General features: G+C 40.6%; 1 protein-coding gene across 1 annotated transcript; it reads right to left on the reverse strand.

Annotated features, from left to right (window-relative positions):
• Positions 1-2,612: 2,612 nt before the first annotated feature.
• Positions 2,613-11,367, reverse strand: LOC132153505 (alpha-2-macroglobulin-like). The gene is made up of 34 exons (XM_059562688.1): positions 11,103-11,367; positions 10,784-10,970; positions 10,558-10,714; positions 10,386-10,438; positions 10,248-10,268; positions 9,958-10,123; positions 9,792-9,876; positions 9,180-9,294; positions 8,979-9,099; positions 8,777-8,886; positions 8,511-8,681; positions 8,211-8,438; positions 7,905-8,117; positions 7,681-7,830; positions 7,303-7,428; positions 7,133-7,226; positions 6,532-6,673; positions 6,198-6,423; positions 5,989-6,112; positions 5,784-5,905; positions 5,664-5,715; positions 5,494-5,577; positions 5,221-5,397; positions 5,021-5,096; positions 4,783-4,939; positions 4,424-4,498; positions 4,178-4,340; positions 3,916-4,100; positions 3,616-3,837; positions 3,413-3,534; positions 3,232-3,313; positions 3,065-3,148; positions 2,875-2,980; positions 2,613-2,688 (listed from the first exon to the last, which is right to left on the reverse strand). The coding sequence occupies exons 1-34, from the start codon at positions 11,243-11,245 to the stop codon at positions 2,648-2,650; spliced, it is 4,380 nt and encodes a 1,459-aa protein (XP_059418671.1). The 5' UTR covers positions 11,246-11,367; the 3' UTR covers positions 2,613-2,647.
• Positions 11,368-17,071: the final 5,704 nt, after the last annotated feature.

Below are 17,071 nucleotides of genomic sequence, written 5' to 3' on the forward strand. Positions count from 1 at the left end.
ACCAGGAGAACAGCATGACTACATTCATACAGTGTTTAGGATCGACTACCATCAGGTGTTGTTACCATAGAAAACATTTCTGATATTGATCAAATCTGTGAACCATCTGTTAAGTGTATATCTATCTATCTATCTGCTTGTGTTACTCTTATTCAATTCAATAATTTCCGGGGCCTATAAAATAGTTTGTGATGACTGTAAAGCAGCTCATGTTCAGATCTTCTCGCAGATATCACAGTCATTTCCAGCATCAACCAGCTCCATTCGTGGGACCTTTGCATTGGCTGAGAGGAAAAGACCATCTTTTAGATGAACACTTACATCTGAAGGAGCTTCCAGCACCTTGGGATTTTACGTCATCTTAAAACACATTCAAACTAGGGACATATCTGCTGTGAAGCCTGACCCATGAGAGGCTCCTTTGCATCTCTTGTTTTAAACAAGTCCTCTATAAAACAACCAAATAACACTTTTTACAGACTCATTCATATTTAATATTGGTATTTGATGATGTGTAAATTGTATTTTAACAATATACTTTTAATAAAACATTTGCAATTCGTTGTAAAAGCATTTTCATGTGTGTTTGGGCTGAGTTTTGTTGTACATTTAAAGTACTGTAAAATTTTGACCAGCAGTTGTCAGCGGCGCATCAATGAGTCGTTTTGCCAAGCAAAGGTTCTTATTCTCTTACACTCTTAAAAAAAATGAAGCGCAAAGCTGCTTTTCAATTTAGTTTGCAATTCCATTAACATTAAACAAACACTCACTTCAAAACCTTGCTGCCCTGATCTCTGTAGAGCAAAAATGAATAAGCTAAAAGAACCCAACCAAACACAAGTCTCCCTCAAGCGTGAAACTAAACACGAATCAGCTTCTCTCTCAGAAACCCCACACAAGATTTTTCTGATCCATCATCCAGTGCTTTATGTAAGCTTCTAGCAATCGTTATCAGAAACATTCATTTTCATGCAATGGAAACGTCTTGCGGAGGGATAGGATAAAAGATTTAAAATCATTGTTTGAAAATGTATTATTTAACAGTAGCAGTATTTAAATCCCATTAAGTGATTTTGTGCCTCTTTGCAGGGATGGACTAGGACCAAAAATTGGCCCTGGCATGTTGGCCCAGACTGGCCCACCAGCAAATCAGATCACAAAAACCACCCTTCCTTGCGCTCTCCTGCCCTGAATGTATACCAACTCCTACTCTTTAAAACTACTAATGCCATGTAATGTGTAAGCTAGAATCAGTGACAGTTGACATTAAATACTCTATTTAAAAAAAGTGACACATTTTGACACATTTGGTAGCGCCTGACTGAAGAGCTGTTTTTTTTCTCTCACGCAGCTTCTCTGCACCTCCTTTGCATTTCTTCACCATGATTACAGCAGCCACTTTACCACTGTCGGGGCCAGTGCTTTAAAAAGGTCAGGCAGGGCTAATAGCGGAGGCCAAAATAGCACTGTGTTTCCACCGTCAAACCAGAAGCTCTGCTGCTCTTCTTTTATCCTGCAAACTTGTCAATTGACTGTTAAGCTTTGAAATCTTTTCTTGGAGCTAATAGAGAGAAGGTTTGATTACTAGATCTTGACACTGAGAGCTTTTTGGGGACATGTTTTGCGTTGGAGTGGATCACGTATCCAAACAAATAGTTATTTTTTTTATTTTTTTTTTAAACAGACCTAAATTCTCTGTAATGTGTGGTCTTTTTGGTTCTTGTTCAAAGTGGTTTGTTGCTCCTTTTCCTGCTACTTTTATTTTATGAAACATTAATCTCTTTATTCATTTCATTGGATTTTTAAAAGGATTGCACACTCTGGTGGTTTGGCATACAGGGTTACTTTAAGGAAATCTCATCCTGTGCAGAATTAATTGGGCCATCTCCTGGTCGACCATCTGTTTCCTTGTGTGGTGGAATTCTCAAATCGGTTTGGAACCGGGAATTATCTGGCCTCAATTTATCCGTTGACTTGGGAGAAAGTGTGGTCTAACCACAGTTTAATGTCTAAAAACTTGGCTCGTCATCTTATATATCCTCCTAGATATCAAAAGTTATTCATAGAGCATGTATAATAACTCCTTGCAAAATATAAAAAACAAAACAAATGTAGCTACAACCATATTACAACGGCCATTTCTGTAAAACTGTGCAAGGTATTTTTCTTCATATGTTTGGGAGTGTCCCATTCTGTTAATCTATGGACATGTAAAATTTATCCTCGTTATTACACATGGATTATAAGGTTAAGCCAAGTTTGTCTCAAATGTACAGTGGCACAGATTAATGGGGCCGAGCTGGTGCTGTTGATGGTTGGTACTGTTCTTTTTCTAAAGCACTGGATTTTATAGAGGATGTCTGTTTTTGTGTTTTTAAATGAATGGAACATTGTTGCATGTATTAAAAAAAAAAAAAAAAAAAAAAAAAGCCACATACAAGCAAAGTGCATCTCAGTTTAAAAAAAACGTTAAGTAAGTAAGCCTTTAGGAAGAAATGTATAGTTACTGGTCCAAAACAAAACTGTAGTGGATACATCAAAAGAAAAAAAAAAAAAAAAAAAAAAAAAAGAAAAGTCACCAAAAAAAAAATTACATTGTACAAAAGCAGCTTTATTGGAGTCATTTTATAACTGGTACCAAGTCAAATCATGGACAGGGACTTCTGTAGGTGGTCTCAAATGAATCACCTAAAAGATGAACATAATGAGTTGGATCAGGTTCAAGAAATTCAGCCGAAGCAAGGCATGACCAGTGGCGTGTTTCCCAAAAGCATCATTAGCCAACTATGGTCCTAAGCTCAACTGCACTATTGCTAACGAATAATTATGACCATATTTGCTTTCTGGAAACACCCCAGGATGATGAATACATACTTGGCTGATAGTAGTCATAAACACTGATAACCCCTGGCTTGAGATTTTTCACTGCAAGAACCTGTTTCAGCTGCAGATTGTAACTCATGGGGAAGCATTTGGAAACCTGCAAAACAGAGGATGAACAGCAATACACACCGCACATGAGGAGATGTCAGTTTGTGAATATGTCCAGTGTACACAGTCTCACCTCTTTCAGATACACCAGGACATGATCATCTCTGGCATCAACCCGCTCCACAAGTGGGGCAAATGAATTAGGTGGAGATCCAAGCTGAGAAGAAGATAATAGTTACCTACAATATTACATAAAGCCTCAAACATCTCATGACTTTGGGAATCTTAACACATACGAACCGGCGATGTATCTGCCGTGAAACCCGACAGGAGCTTAACGTCCACTATAACCATGTTAGTGCTTGACTTTGGGCCATTGTATCTGTAGGGTGTGGAGATAAAGAGGTTTAGTCATCAAGAAAGCAGCTTCCCTTTGTAGGAGTCAAACAAGGTTTCAAGACAAAGTCAAAGCTATTCTTACTTCACCATGAAGTTCAACATAAGATTGGCTCCAATTGGTTGGCAGTCTCCAGTCATCTTTGCTTCGACACTCAATGTCCTGGCTACTTTCATGGGTGTTGGGATGTTGTAGAAACATGCAACCTATAGTATGCAGAAGGCAGAGCAAAGAGAACACAGAATTAGGCCATGCACCACAGAAGCAGAGAGGGTAAAGATACAGACCTGCACAGACACACAAGTGGATCCCGTTGCTTCAATCCTATATATGCCTGGAATGGTCTTCAGTTGTTTTTCCTGATACAGCAGCCTGTTGTCCAGAGTCACGTCAAAGTTATGAACATCTCCTCCTACCACGGAGGACTGTACAGTAACGGTGCTGGAACCATCCAAGCTGAATACTTGAGTGGCATACATCGACAGAGCCTGAAGAGCCACCACTGTGTCCTATATACAATAACGAGCACCAGAATAAAACCTCCACTCAGACATAAATGATTGTAGTCATGTTAGCTGGTCAGTCACCTGGGTGGAAGTAAAGCCTCCATAGGGATTCTGCTGGGCCACAAGCCAGTTGACAATGCGGTTAGCATATCCCAGATTAGCCGTCGTGAGAGGCTGTACAGCAAGAACCGCTAGCAGCACATATGAGCTGATCTCCACGGCCAGAGTATCACCAGATGAAGTCTGAGACCAATGGAGCTTAGGGCCTTAGTAAAAGACAAAGGAGAGAAAGTTGATGCCAAAGAGCCTCAAACAACAACAACAACAGGCTGGTGAATATTACCTTCAGAAATGGCAAGGTTGTTCAGGATGTTTAAAAGCTGTGCTCGAGTGCTGGTCTCTCCTGCCAAACTGAAGGTGTAAGTGAGGAGTGCGGTGGCATAAGTGTTTGCCAGGTCGCCAACAACAGGCCTCAAGCATGACAGAGCATTGGTAATGACAAGATCCTGGAGAGAAAAATAAATAAACACCTGTCAGACCAGGAGGATCATTTACAAGGAGCTCATACAACTACTGAAGATGTTTTTACCGTGACAGGGACACCGAGTTCAAGCAGTGATGCAGTGATGTAGGCGGTCATGGTCACATTATCATCAACTCCACCCTAAAGCACAACAGCACATGGATTAAAACCACTCTGACAGACTCTGGCAGTGAACCTCAAATCGGTCTCACGAGATCCACTCTCATGCAGAGTTAAGCTCTAACCCTAATCACACTCTGGAGTTTGCTAGTCAGTGTCTTCAGGATCAGAGAAAGGAAAAAAAAAAAAAAAAACTTCACAGGGAAGTTTGTTTGATTAAGGTTGGAGCTAAACTCCTCTGGAAAGTGGATCACAAGACAGAGTTGAAGATCACTGCTCTATGGGGTACATGCCAACATGCATACCTTCATGTCATTGTGGTACAAAGTCCCCCGTTGCATGAAACAGCCATTTGAACCTTGCTGGCTTATCAGCCAGTCCTTTGCACTCTGAAGGACATTTGGATCGATGAATACAAAGCGTTTTGCTAGACCAAAAGACCTCAGGACAAAGGCAGTCAACCTGGCCATGAAAGTTTCATGACAAACTGAATTTCGAAACAAAAGGTGACAGAGGATACTCAAAGAACAGTGTGATATTCACCATGTGTTTGATTCATCATAACCAAATGTGCTGTATGAACCATCAGGGTGCCTGTAGTTCAGTTGTCCTTGGTATCCTGTTCAGGTCAAATGTTGCATGCATGGTAGCTTATCAGAGTCTGATAGATTCAATAGTAAGTGCAGGACAGAACGTCCTTAGGATTTGGTCTCCCTAATACACAAAATGCATCTCATCCATACCGCTTTGAAGGTAACCTGTGGCAGTCTGTCGGATGGCTGCAGTGAGTTGACCTGTGACTTCCAGATACTGCAGGATGTAAATATTGGGAGCAAGAACAATCATATTTTGTTCTCCACAGCCATATGGCATCTGTAATAACCTATCCAGATTCTTCAGTGCACGGCCCATTATGTCCCCTATGAGAAGTAAAGTAAAACGGACATCAGAAATAGTTGTCCTACAAAAAAAAAAAAAAAAAAAAAAGTCAGATTCTACTGCGTGAAATTCTTTACCAAGGACTGAAACGGAGCATCTGGCTGATCCCAGGATCACATTTGTTGGAAATGTCAGAATCACATCTTCAGAAAGAACACTTTCTGTGGTCCAAACAGAATAGATTAGCTTTGAGCGCTAGGCTAGTGTTTGGGAGAAAATGTTTGGGAATCATTGAGTGCAAACAAACCCTTTGGACACAGTAACCAGCTCTGGGCATTTGTCCTCTCAACTCCTTCAGGCTAAAAAAAAATAAGCACCACATCAGAAAAGAGGCATGGGCTCAAGGATCAAACTGGTTAACACTTACTAGAACAAGTAGACTTCGAGTGACTACATCAATGCGTCCTCTCTCTGGCACAGACACAATCTCAGTGCCACATCGAGTCTGGGATTCTTCAGCCAAAGCACTGACCGTCACATTGACAGGTCCTGCAGTGACAGATAGGTAGTGAGCAACACCTCACATATTTTTATATGCTTCAAATTTTAGAAACAAATGGACCAAAACTGACCAAGAACAGAGGCTAAGAGAACCCACTTAAAGGTCTTTCTCCCATTGGCACAGAGACAGGATGAATACGGCTCTTTAAATGGTCTAAGTGTGAAGGCTGAGCATGTAGCTGGAGTTACTTTAACCTGCCAATGAAAACCAGTAACTTGGAGCAAAGACACAGGACCAACATGGACCGATCTATATCCATCTATGAAAAACATGACAGACCATGATGCAATTGGACAGATAGTTGAAGACAGTGGCCTTCAGCTCAAAATACTCTCCACGTATGATGGAATAAGGCAGGGAGAGCTCCAGGAAGAAGGGCTGGAAGACCGTCAGCTGAACAGGAGGCGCCAAACCGAAACCTTTGGAGGACAAGCAAAATGCTTCGGTCTCCCATGTCGTGATAGTGTCAGGAACCGTGAGAGGAACTTGTGTGGATCCAGTGTCTCTGAAGGTTAGCCGAAGACCGAAATAAGAGGGGACAGGAGAGAGTTAAATTATTTGGTAAATGGCATCAAGTGTCAACTACTGATTTAACGCAAGTTGTTTCACCAACCCCACTTGAGCAAGTTGCCAGATCCAAGTTTCTGGAAAGTAAGTCCTGATGGTCATGATAAAAGAGGAACCGCTCTGGTCTCCACTAACTGCTACTGCAGCAAAAGCCACTTCAGGTTTTAGAAAGGCAACAGGACGACCACCTTGTATAAAATGGAGAGATAAGCTATTAATACGAATACTGACAACCAATTGAGGTTTATCCATTTTCTATGTTGAAGAATGCCCAAAATTAGGAGGCGAATCAGTGTGCGTTCATGCAGGTGACAGTAGCGCAAACAATGGCGACTTTGAAAATTGTGCAGTGTGAAATCGACATAAGTAAATTTAGTGGTTCATGAATTGGATTCACAAATCTTGGATTATAAAAGTCCATTTAGGCATTAGTCGTGTATGCGCATACACAAATATGTATATATTAAAGGGTCACATTAAACTTCATTTTCAGTAAAGAAAAAAAAGCCTTAGATAGAAACTTACAGTACAATAAATGTATATCTCAAACCCTTGCCTTGTATAATCATGGGGATTGCTTCCTTATCTTGTAGGATTACTAAATCATATGGCTAATTTTAGCTAGCTGAAGAACCTAATGGGCATACCATAGAAGAAGTTGCGATAGTAATTCATGTCTCTGTACGTGAGGCACTGAGGGTCTCGGACGGGCAGATTTGTTGCAATCTTCAGTCCCACACTCTGTCAAAGCAACAGTTGAAACTACAAGTCACATTCAAAATAGAGTACTGACTGATATGTGCAGAACATTTTCTACCTTGAAAGCGTCGTAAGCTTGGTCTGTGGGAACAGCTCGACGGGGTCGAACATTCAGGCATTCCTGTTCATCCTCGACACCAAATGGATAATCTGATACCCCTTGCACTGGAAGTAAGCTGAACACCTGAGAACATTTTGGGGGGTGGACACGTCAACAAATCAAGTAGTTTTAAGTCATCCATCTGCAGAATTCTACCCTTTTTTCTTTAAGTTATGCATGTTAATCAAAATAACTGAATCATGGACAAATGGGCACAGGATAAGAGGAATAAAACTTAAAAACCCCACACAAACAAGACCAACTGGTACCATGTGTCGGCAATTGATTCAAATCTTCATTGTTTAGTAGGAAATCTGATCAATGGAACATGGATACCGCTTCAGCACTCAGACGTCTTCCTGGCTCCATGATCAAGACACTCCGATCAACAGCACTGAGGCCACACAGGGATCCTGGTTGAGCAGAGACCGTCATAACATTTTCCTCACCAGGAACAGCTGTAGCTGGAGAAAACTGCAGAGAAACCTGGAACAAGAACCAACACAAGCTGAAGGACAAGTCAAGGCATGCAAGGTGGGTGGGGGGGGGCTACATCATACCTGGTTTTGGAAACACTTTTCTGTGTCAAAGGATCCACTAGTAGCAACTACGTTTTCACTGGGTAGAATGCAGAAGGCCAGAATCTGCACTGCTGGAGGCATATCTACACTGACAGACAGCTGGAATGACACCGTACCACTCATGATGCCATTAGAAGCCCAGGCTTGAACCCTGTGAAATCCATGAAGGATAATAACTCCTTTGGACAAGACCTGACAAGATATGCAGAGACATGAAGTGTCAGACAAATATACTAGCATAGCAATCAAAAGGCAAGGAACACTACAAAACCAGTGTCTACTCACCATATAAATGATATCAGTGTTGAAGTCACCAGTCTCACCAACAAATGAATATTTGATGGTTACTGGATAGTTGGTGCCGCATTTCAGCGGCTGCTCAAGCTTCACTATTGTCAGTTCACTAAACGTTGGGCTGTAGGGGCTGGCAGGTTGAAAAAGCTTTACTATTCTTCTATCTGAAGAGAAGTATGGCGATCTGTAGCCATTAACAGCCTCTGTAGTCGCACTGGCCTGAGGAACAATGAATGGAATTGGTTCCTGTGACAGGTCTTCATTTAAAATAAATGAATACATAAAACTTACCAACAGACTAAGATCAGCTTTAGGGACATCAGCTGTGTTGAGGGAAAAATCGGCAAGTCCATTCTGGTTTGTCGTCAAATTCAAAAGCAGTTTGTTGGGCCATTGGCCATAATCCAGGAGATAGACTGCCTTGCTTGCAATTGGTTCCCCACTAAAATAAGATGCGGAGACCTTTTGGGGGAAAAATAAAATGTTGGGAAAAATAAAATGTTGGGAAAAAGAACCAATATGAAGGCTTCTGTAACAAGTGATGAACTTTTACTTGCCTTTCCGTTAATCAGTGATCCATGGTCAAAGAACTCTGGGAGCTCCAAAAATGTGACCTTACCAACTTCAAACGTAATGGACACGGTTGCAGATTTTGACATCAGTATATCTGGAAAAATGAAACCACAAACATGAGCACACCAAATAAACACCAACATCTTCCAAACACATGCAACTGGTTCAGATCAGCCAATAGCTCACCTGTTCCCTCCTCAGTGACGTTGGCAGTAATAAGAAACACATCTTGCAGATTATTTTCAAATCTAGTGGTGAAAAACACTGACATACTGAAGGACAGGGAGGCACAGCCAGTGTCCTTCATCTGGCAGCAGAACATATATAGTCATTCAAGTCAGCCGCATGCAGAGGGAGAGAAAAAAACCTGTATGGCATAAGTTATACCTCAGCAGTTTTATTGATGCACAGGCGAGTCACCCCAGGAACCTCAACGTATGGATATGGCTCACGGCACACTTCCACCAATGCTTGACCAGGAACAGGCTGCCCATACGTGTATCTGAGAAGTATTTTAAAGGGGGTTACAGAGACTATTTTAAAAAATTATTTGGATGTAGAACAGATTATTTCTATGTCAAATAAATTTTCCAGATTTGCATGCATTTCAGAAAGTTTTTTTTTCCTAGCATGGTTCTTCATGACAGAAGGGTGGACTCCTTATACAAGCACTTCTCCCGGAAGAGAGCGTGAGCATGGTTTTATTCAGCATCGCTGCACTGGACAAGAGCTTGTCACTCTTTAGCTTCCCCCACAGCACCCCTTCAGGAGCAAAGCGGTTTTCGGAGGGAATTGTAAAGTTGCACCTTTCTTTGAAAAATATGATATAACTAAAGACTCTTTGGAGATATGAAGGATGCAATACTACTCAATAGGTACTCAAGATTAACATAAAGGGGATATAATGCAGAGTTTCACCAAATATTAAGTAAATACATCAAGAACAGACCAACAACAAGAGTAGAAATCTGGGATCAAGTAAATAGAAGAGTTACTCACTTGCTGCAAACCTCAATTTTCAGCCACAGATCTCCAACGCTGTATATCTGTGGTGTGTTTACGGTGACATCAAACTTGGGTAAAACTAAATCAGAAACAAAAGCACTTTAAATTAAGACCTCACAACTGCTGGTGTACCGCTGCAGAATGCACATTAAAAACTTACCATATTTTTTCACCTCGAAAACCTGGGAGGTCATCCGGTCACCAATAAAAGCCCTCAGTGTGTATATCCCGACCTGAGCCTCAGGGTTTAAACTGTGAGAAAGTTGCAATATCCACTGCGTTGAGGAAACATTTGTCCACTGACCGATTCGGTTCTTCTGATTGTCCTAGTAAAACAATTAACAGGTCAGAAGAGAAAATTGCAATCCTAATGGGAAAAAGTACTAAGAGAACATCCAGAAATAAAGCAGACCCATCTAATCAAATACTTGCACTGGAGCAATTTCTCACCTCCACAACTACCAGACTGTACTGTAAGAGACAATATTATTAGACATTAACATACAATTATGACAGACTAATGTTGGGCATCTAAAAATGACATGCATTATTTTGCAATTTGTCTGCAGCAAAGAGGTTAGGCCTCACCATTTGATCAAGAGGCACAAACTTGGCATCCAGGGTTACAACTCGGAAATTCACTGCAAAAATAAGACCTCAATCAATGCGCTCGCATTACACCAGGCACTTGAATATGAACTTGCAGCACAACAGAACTTCTAAACTCCTGATATTCATCCAAGGGTCATCTGCAGCTCACCAGATTGTCCAGGATTGTAGATGGGCTTGTCTGTTTGGATGAAGGTCAAAGGCAGGGAAGGTCTGAACATAACTTTCCTCTCTTCGGTCATTTTGAAGCACTTCCCTTTAACTACCACACTCATTTTCCACACGGTCTCCACATCTACACAAGGAGCCTGAGGAGAAACGTTAAATATACATCAAACTGGACAAATGCTTCATGTTTACCATGATAAGGTTCAGACCTGGAAACGAAAGCAGCGGTAAATTGCTGCAGAAGCATATCTCTGCTGCACAAGAGTTGTTGTCCTGTTTTGATCATCAAGCAGAGAAACGGTCATTGTGAGAGACTCATTGGGTTTCAGAAGAATTGCACACAATTTGGCATTAGAGCCAGCCTCAATCACTGCAGGAAAAGTCACCAAGAACCACCTGTGGAAATATACAGAAATAGAAATTCAGAAGGCATAAACAGCCGGGTCAGAGCATTATTTGCCATAGCCAAGACTAAGAGCATAAGACAAATCAATATAATGGTTTACTTTAAAAGCTAATTGTACTTACGGCCCTGATCTCTGTCCATCAACAGCAAACGGCTCCAATCTTGGTCTATCAAAAGCAATCGGTCTTAAGCTGTTTCCATCAACAGCAAAGAAGAAAAGGGCTAAAAGAAGACCTTTCCGAACACAAATCTCCATGATAGCCATGAAAGCAATCAGCCAAGTCCAGGTGTCAAGTGAGTGTCTCTTTCAGAAACCCAGCTGAACTTCTGCCACAGTCTACCGCTGTTCACTGCTCTACAGCTTCTCACAATCCGTCTCAGTTCTAGTTCAAGGTTCTAGTCTGTAGAGCTTGATTAACTGGTTCAGGTGTGCTTAATTAGGGACGAAACTTATAAGCAAGCATGCAACATATTTTACCATGTTTTATTTCCCTTGAGTAGTGTTTAACTCTCTATAACTAGGAAATTTACAATGTTTTATATAATCAACTTTATATTTTAACTATTAAAAATAGTCATTTCTTAATCACTCTTTGATGATTGCATATAAACATGTCAGCTCTGTGCAATCTAAGGGTGTGTTCACAACATCTATTTTAACCCTTTGATGCACAACATGGGTCTAAATTGACCCAGTTAATTTTTTTTCTTTATCTTTGCAAGAAATTAAATCCATCATTCAGAATTCCAGGAATTCCTCAATTAAATTGTTTTTGATCATCATCACAAGTTCTTATTTATATTTATTTTCTTACTTTTTGAATAAAAGTCTTATGCATGGACTTCCGGTGTGACGATGTAGGAGAACGCAGCAAAACGGATGGTCTCCCAATTTTTTTCCTTTTCATACACACCTTTTGCAGTGAATTTCACTTTAAAGGCCGTTTAAAGCCGATTAAACAACTAAGGAAGAGTTTACAAGCTAACCGTTGCACAATGAGTAATAATCCTAAACAGAGAAGTGCAGCGTCGCAGTCGAAAAAGGCTAGCGTAGCTAGCAAACTAGCGAGCATGGTAACTGCGTCATCTCAAGATGAAAACCAAGATTCGGAAGGGAAACATGGACGACTCTCTGTCCATGACACAACTTATTGCCGAACTAGCTAAACAACGGGAAGTTCTCAAAGAAGACATGGCTGCCCTGATACTAAACTCTGTAAAACCACTCCAAACCTCGGTGGATGCGTTACGCGAGACCGTAAACTCCTTTCAAAGTCGATTGACATCAACCGAAACCATCGCAGGAGAAAACTTTGAGCGTCTCGTGGCAGCGGAATCTACAATCAGCTCCCTTAAGGCTCAAAACACTCTGCTACTAGATCGTCTGGACGACCTGGAGAATAGATCGCGCCGATCTATCCTGCGCATCCTTAATGTACCTGAGGGGAGCGAGGATGGCAAAGATCCTACCGTATTCGTTTCAGAACTGCTGGCGGAAGCCATGGCTGAGGTATTCACGAGCCCACCACCGCTGGACAGAGTGCACCGTTCGCTCGGACTCAAGCCTATAGCGGGTAAACCCGCGCGTGCCTTTGTGCTGTGTTTTCACCGCTATAGTGACCGGGAACTTGCCTTCAGATGGGCCAGACAACACGAGGTGAAGTTCAGAGGGAATACGCTGAGGGTCTATCCTGATTTGAGCGCGGCCCTCGCTAAAAAGCGTGCCACGTTTAACCCGGTGAAACGAGATCTGTATCAGCAGGGCATCCGATTTCGGCTGCTATACCCCGCACGCCTCAAAGTCATGTTCAAGGGAGATAACCTCATTTTCGAGTCTCCGGACGAAGCAAATGACTTTTATGAGAAACAGGTGCTTGCTCAGAAAGGAAAGTGAGATTGCATTCGTTTAAAATTAGACTTCTTCATAAAGTAACGTTGGGCACGTAACATTTACCATCACCAGGGGAGTGTTCATGACAAAAACTATTCAGGAGTTTTTGGAGTTCGTTGTTTTCCCCCCCTATTTGCATGGCTTGTTTGCGATGTGCAGATACTTTGGACAGAACTTATCCCAGAGGTACTACTCTATTTATTTTATTTTCATCTCGTATACATTTATCACCAGATTGTTAATGGGTTCTTGTAGTACCAATAGTTCAAATGCTCTGAGATATACCTTTGGAGTTTTTGTTACTTATTTTATATTAGCCTTCTAAGTTCACTGTTATAATTTGATAATCGGGAGACTTCCACAGGAAAATAGTCTATCCTGAGACCAACGTAATGAGGGAGTCAACATATCGGAAGCATAATGGTACAGGGATTCAACCTTCTTGTATAGGGAAGGGTTTGGTTGGGGAAGGGTGGTTTTTTATCTTTTGTTTCTTTTTTTTACTTTTTTGGCTTGATACTTTGTTAGTCCTATCTTGCCTTACTTACTGGGTGCTTATTGCAGATATTGGTTTAGACTTTACAACTGTATACAATATACATAACTATGTTGACGGAGACAACACACTGTTTAAGATTTATATATACTCTTATGTGATTAATAATCTATAAACAAGAGACATATTATGGGATTCACAAAAATTATTTCATGGAACATATCGGGATGTAACCATGTAATAAAGCGTAAGAAAATCCTCACCTATCTCAAGCAAAACAAATCAGACATAGCTATGCTGCAAGAAACTCATCTAAGTGCTGAGGAATCTGAGAAATTTAAAAGGGGGTGGAATGATCAGGTATACTCAAGTACATTCAACACTAGGAGTAGGGGTGTTGCTATTTTGATTAGAAAAGGCTTAGACTTTAAAGTCCATAAAGCATATAATGACCAGGGAGGCAGGTGGATAGCCTTGGATTCTAGCTTAGAAGGACAGAAAGTTACAGTTATGAATATTTATGCCCCCAATGTGTTATCTCCTGATTTCTTTAGCGAAATTTGCAATATTATTAGAAATATTGGTAATCATAATATAATACTTGGTGGTGATTTCAACCAAGTTAGGAATGCGCAGCTAGATAAGTCAAGCCACAAACAGGCCATACCTTTAATGTACACAGCCATTGATACTATGATAGATCAATGTGGCCTAATAGATATATGGCGTACACTTCATCCTCTAGAGAAAGACTTTACATTCTTCTCCCATCCTCATGGGTCATACTCAAGAATTGACTATATTCTAATCTCAAAACAGTTGGTGAGTCAGGTTCAATCTGCTTCAATAGGGAATATTGTTCTCTCTGATCATGCCCCAGTAGATGTGGTCTTTACCACATCGAACTATAAAAAAAACACAAGATGGCGCTTTAACAATTCACTATTGCAAAATGAGACCTCATGTTCCTTTATTCAAGTGGCAATAGACGAATACTGGCTTTTCAATGACGGCTCGGTCCCTGATCCTGGTATAACATGGGATGCTTTTAAGGCTTTCCTGAGGGGATGACTTATTCAACACTGCTCGCTACGTAAACGCCTGGAACGTGAAAAATTAGTTAAATTAGAAGAAAAGATCAGTACCCTGAAAAAACAACATATTAATCATCCAGACCCAGTAACCCTTAATAATTTAAACAGTTTGAAATTGGAACTAAATGACATAATAAAGAAAAAAGCGGAATTTGCTCTATTTTGCACAAAACTAAATTATTATGAAAAAGGTGAGAAAGCAGGTAAATACTTAGCCCATAGAGTGAAACAGCTTAGTACTCAAAACTTAATTCCTTCTATTTTTGATGATAAAAATAAACTGACTACAGAAGCCGGGGAAATTAATAAGGCTTTTAAATCTTTTTACCAAGATTTATATACATCGCAAGGGGAAGTAACTACAGAACAGTATGACCGATTTTTCTCTTCCCTACAGATTCCATGTCTATCCACACAAGATAGCGACTCGTTAGAAAATGACATCACATTAGAAGAGATTAAGGGTGCCATACAGGACCTCAAACCAGGTCGTGCCCCCGGGGAAGATGGCTTTCCCTCTGATTTCTATAAAAAGTTTTCAGAGGTGTTAGCTCCTAAATTGCTTTACGTCTTTCAGAATGCTCTGGTAAAGGGAAAGCTTCCAGAGAGTATGAGAACTAACATAATCACTCTCATTCATAAAAAAGGGAAAGACCCTCAACAATGTGCAAGCTACAGACCCATTTCACTTGGTAATGTTGATGGGAAGATATTAGCCAAAATACTTGCAAAAAGATTAGATCAACGACTACCTACTATTATACATCCTGACCAAGTTGGTTTCATCAGAGCTAGGTGTTCAGCAGACAATATGAGACGATTATTACACCTTATGTGGAGCTCTAGAAATAATACTGACCCAGTCATGGCCTTCTCTCTAGACGCAGAGAAGGCCTTTGACAGAGTTGAATGGGGCTTCTTATTTCAAACACTTAAAAGATTTGGTTTTGGACCTCTATATACTAAATGGGTAAACTTACTGTACCATGAACCAGTGGCATCGGTACTATGCAAGGGTATAATGTCTTTGCGGTTTGAGCTACATAGGGGCACAAAACAAGGGTGTCCCCTTTCCCCTCTTATTTTTGCACTGGTCTTAGAGCCATTAGCTATTGCAATACGCAATAATCCAAATATTAGAGGCATCATAGCGGGCCAGCAGGAACATAAGGTACTTCTATATGCTGATGATATCTTACTTGTTTCCAGCAATCCACAAATGACAGTGCCTACAATGTGTTCTTTAATTGACAATTTTTCCCAGATCTCGGGCTATAAAATCAATTGGACTAAATCAGAAGTCATGCCCTTGTCTAAAAATTGCCATGGGATAACAGGGGACCAGTGGCCATTTAGATGGGTCTCATCAGGCATGGTTTATTTGGGAATTAAACTTATACCAGGATTGGAGAAAATAATGCAGATTAACTTTCAACCGATTATTCAGGATATTCAAAATTTGTTACAGAACTGGAGTAAACTTACAATGTCCACTCTGGGTCGAATTAATTTAGTTAAAATGATAATTGTACCTAAAATTAATTATCTATCATACATGCTTCCCCTTGTGCTACCACCATCCCTTCTGAAAGAATACAACAAATATGTAGAATCCTTCATCTGGCAGGGGAAGAGACCCCTTTTTAATCGTACTAAATTGTATTCTGCTAAAGGTTCAGGTGGGCTCTCTCTTCGCAGAATTGACTGGTATCATTGGTCCTTCTCGCTCTCGCAGCTGGCTAAAAACAATATGGCATCCAATGAAGCCCCTGCATGGGTACATATTGAAAAAGAACTAATTGCCCCCTTTCCAGCAGAGGCCTTTTGACACAGCTTGCCCGATCAATACCAGACCAAAATCCAGTTCTTAAATTTTCTAGGGAAAGCTGGAAATTGTATCACCAACATTCAAAACAAACCCCATGGCTAACAACTAGAGCCTCGGTGTGGCACAACACCAAATTACGAATAGATAAGAGGGCTTTCTGCTGGATACAATGGGCTAATAAGGGAATATGGTATTTAGATCACCTGTATGAGGGTGAACATGTGGTCTCATTTAATCACCTGAAACAAACTTACAAACTATCGAACACTGACTTTTGGAAATACCTCCAAATAAGACATTGTCTCCATGCAACCATAAAAAATGGTCCTGAGCCACCAACGGATGTACAGGTTCTGACTGCTACTAACGGTCACAAAAAGGGGATGGGCTCGGCTTTCTACACCTATATTAGAGATGCTAATGCACCTAACTTAAATGGTCTTAAAGTGCCATGGGAAAGAGATTTAGGGGGGATGATCAAGGAAGAAACGTGGAAACAGGTTGTATCAAAATGGCATACTAATGTCCGTGAAACTTAATCCCAATTGATAAATTATAAAATTCTTAATAGATGTTACTGGACTCCAAGCAGATTGGCCAGAATTAAATACAGGACATATATTTGAATGTTAGGCTAAGGTAACCTTGACCTTAAAATCTATTACTAGTGAGACAGCGAAACTTGTCCAATACTAGCTTGTTGCTGACATATTCTATTTTAGCTAACGAATGTAAGCTAGGTCAACAATATAAAAGTCAAAATAACACTTTATTATATAAAA

The sequence above is a fragment of the Carassius carassius genome, chromosome 1 (genome assembly GCF_963082965.1).
Source record: "Carassius carassius chromosome 1, fCarCar2.1, whole genome shotgun sequence".
Lineage (NCBI taxonomy): Eukaryota > Metazoa > Chordata > Actinopteri > Cypriniformes > Cyprinidae > Carassius > Carassius carassius.

Coding starts and splice junctions, on each gene's coding strand:
- LOC132153505 (XM_059562688.1), bottom strand. CDS start 11,245: ATGGCTATCATGGAGATTTGTGTTCGGAAAGGTCTTCTTTTAGCCCTT. Junction 10,715..10,783: donor ACCGCTGCTTTCGTTTCCAG/GTCTGAACCTTA, acceptor GTTTCTCCTCAG/GCTCCTTGTGTAGATGTGGA. Junction 5,398..5,493: donor ATGCTCCGTTTCAGTCCTTG/GTAAAGAATTTC, acceptor TACTTCTCATAG/GGGACATAATGGGCCGTGCA.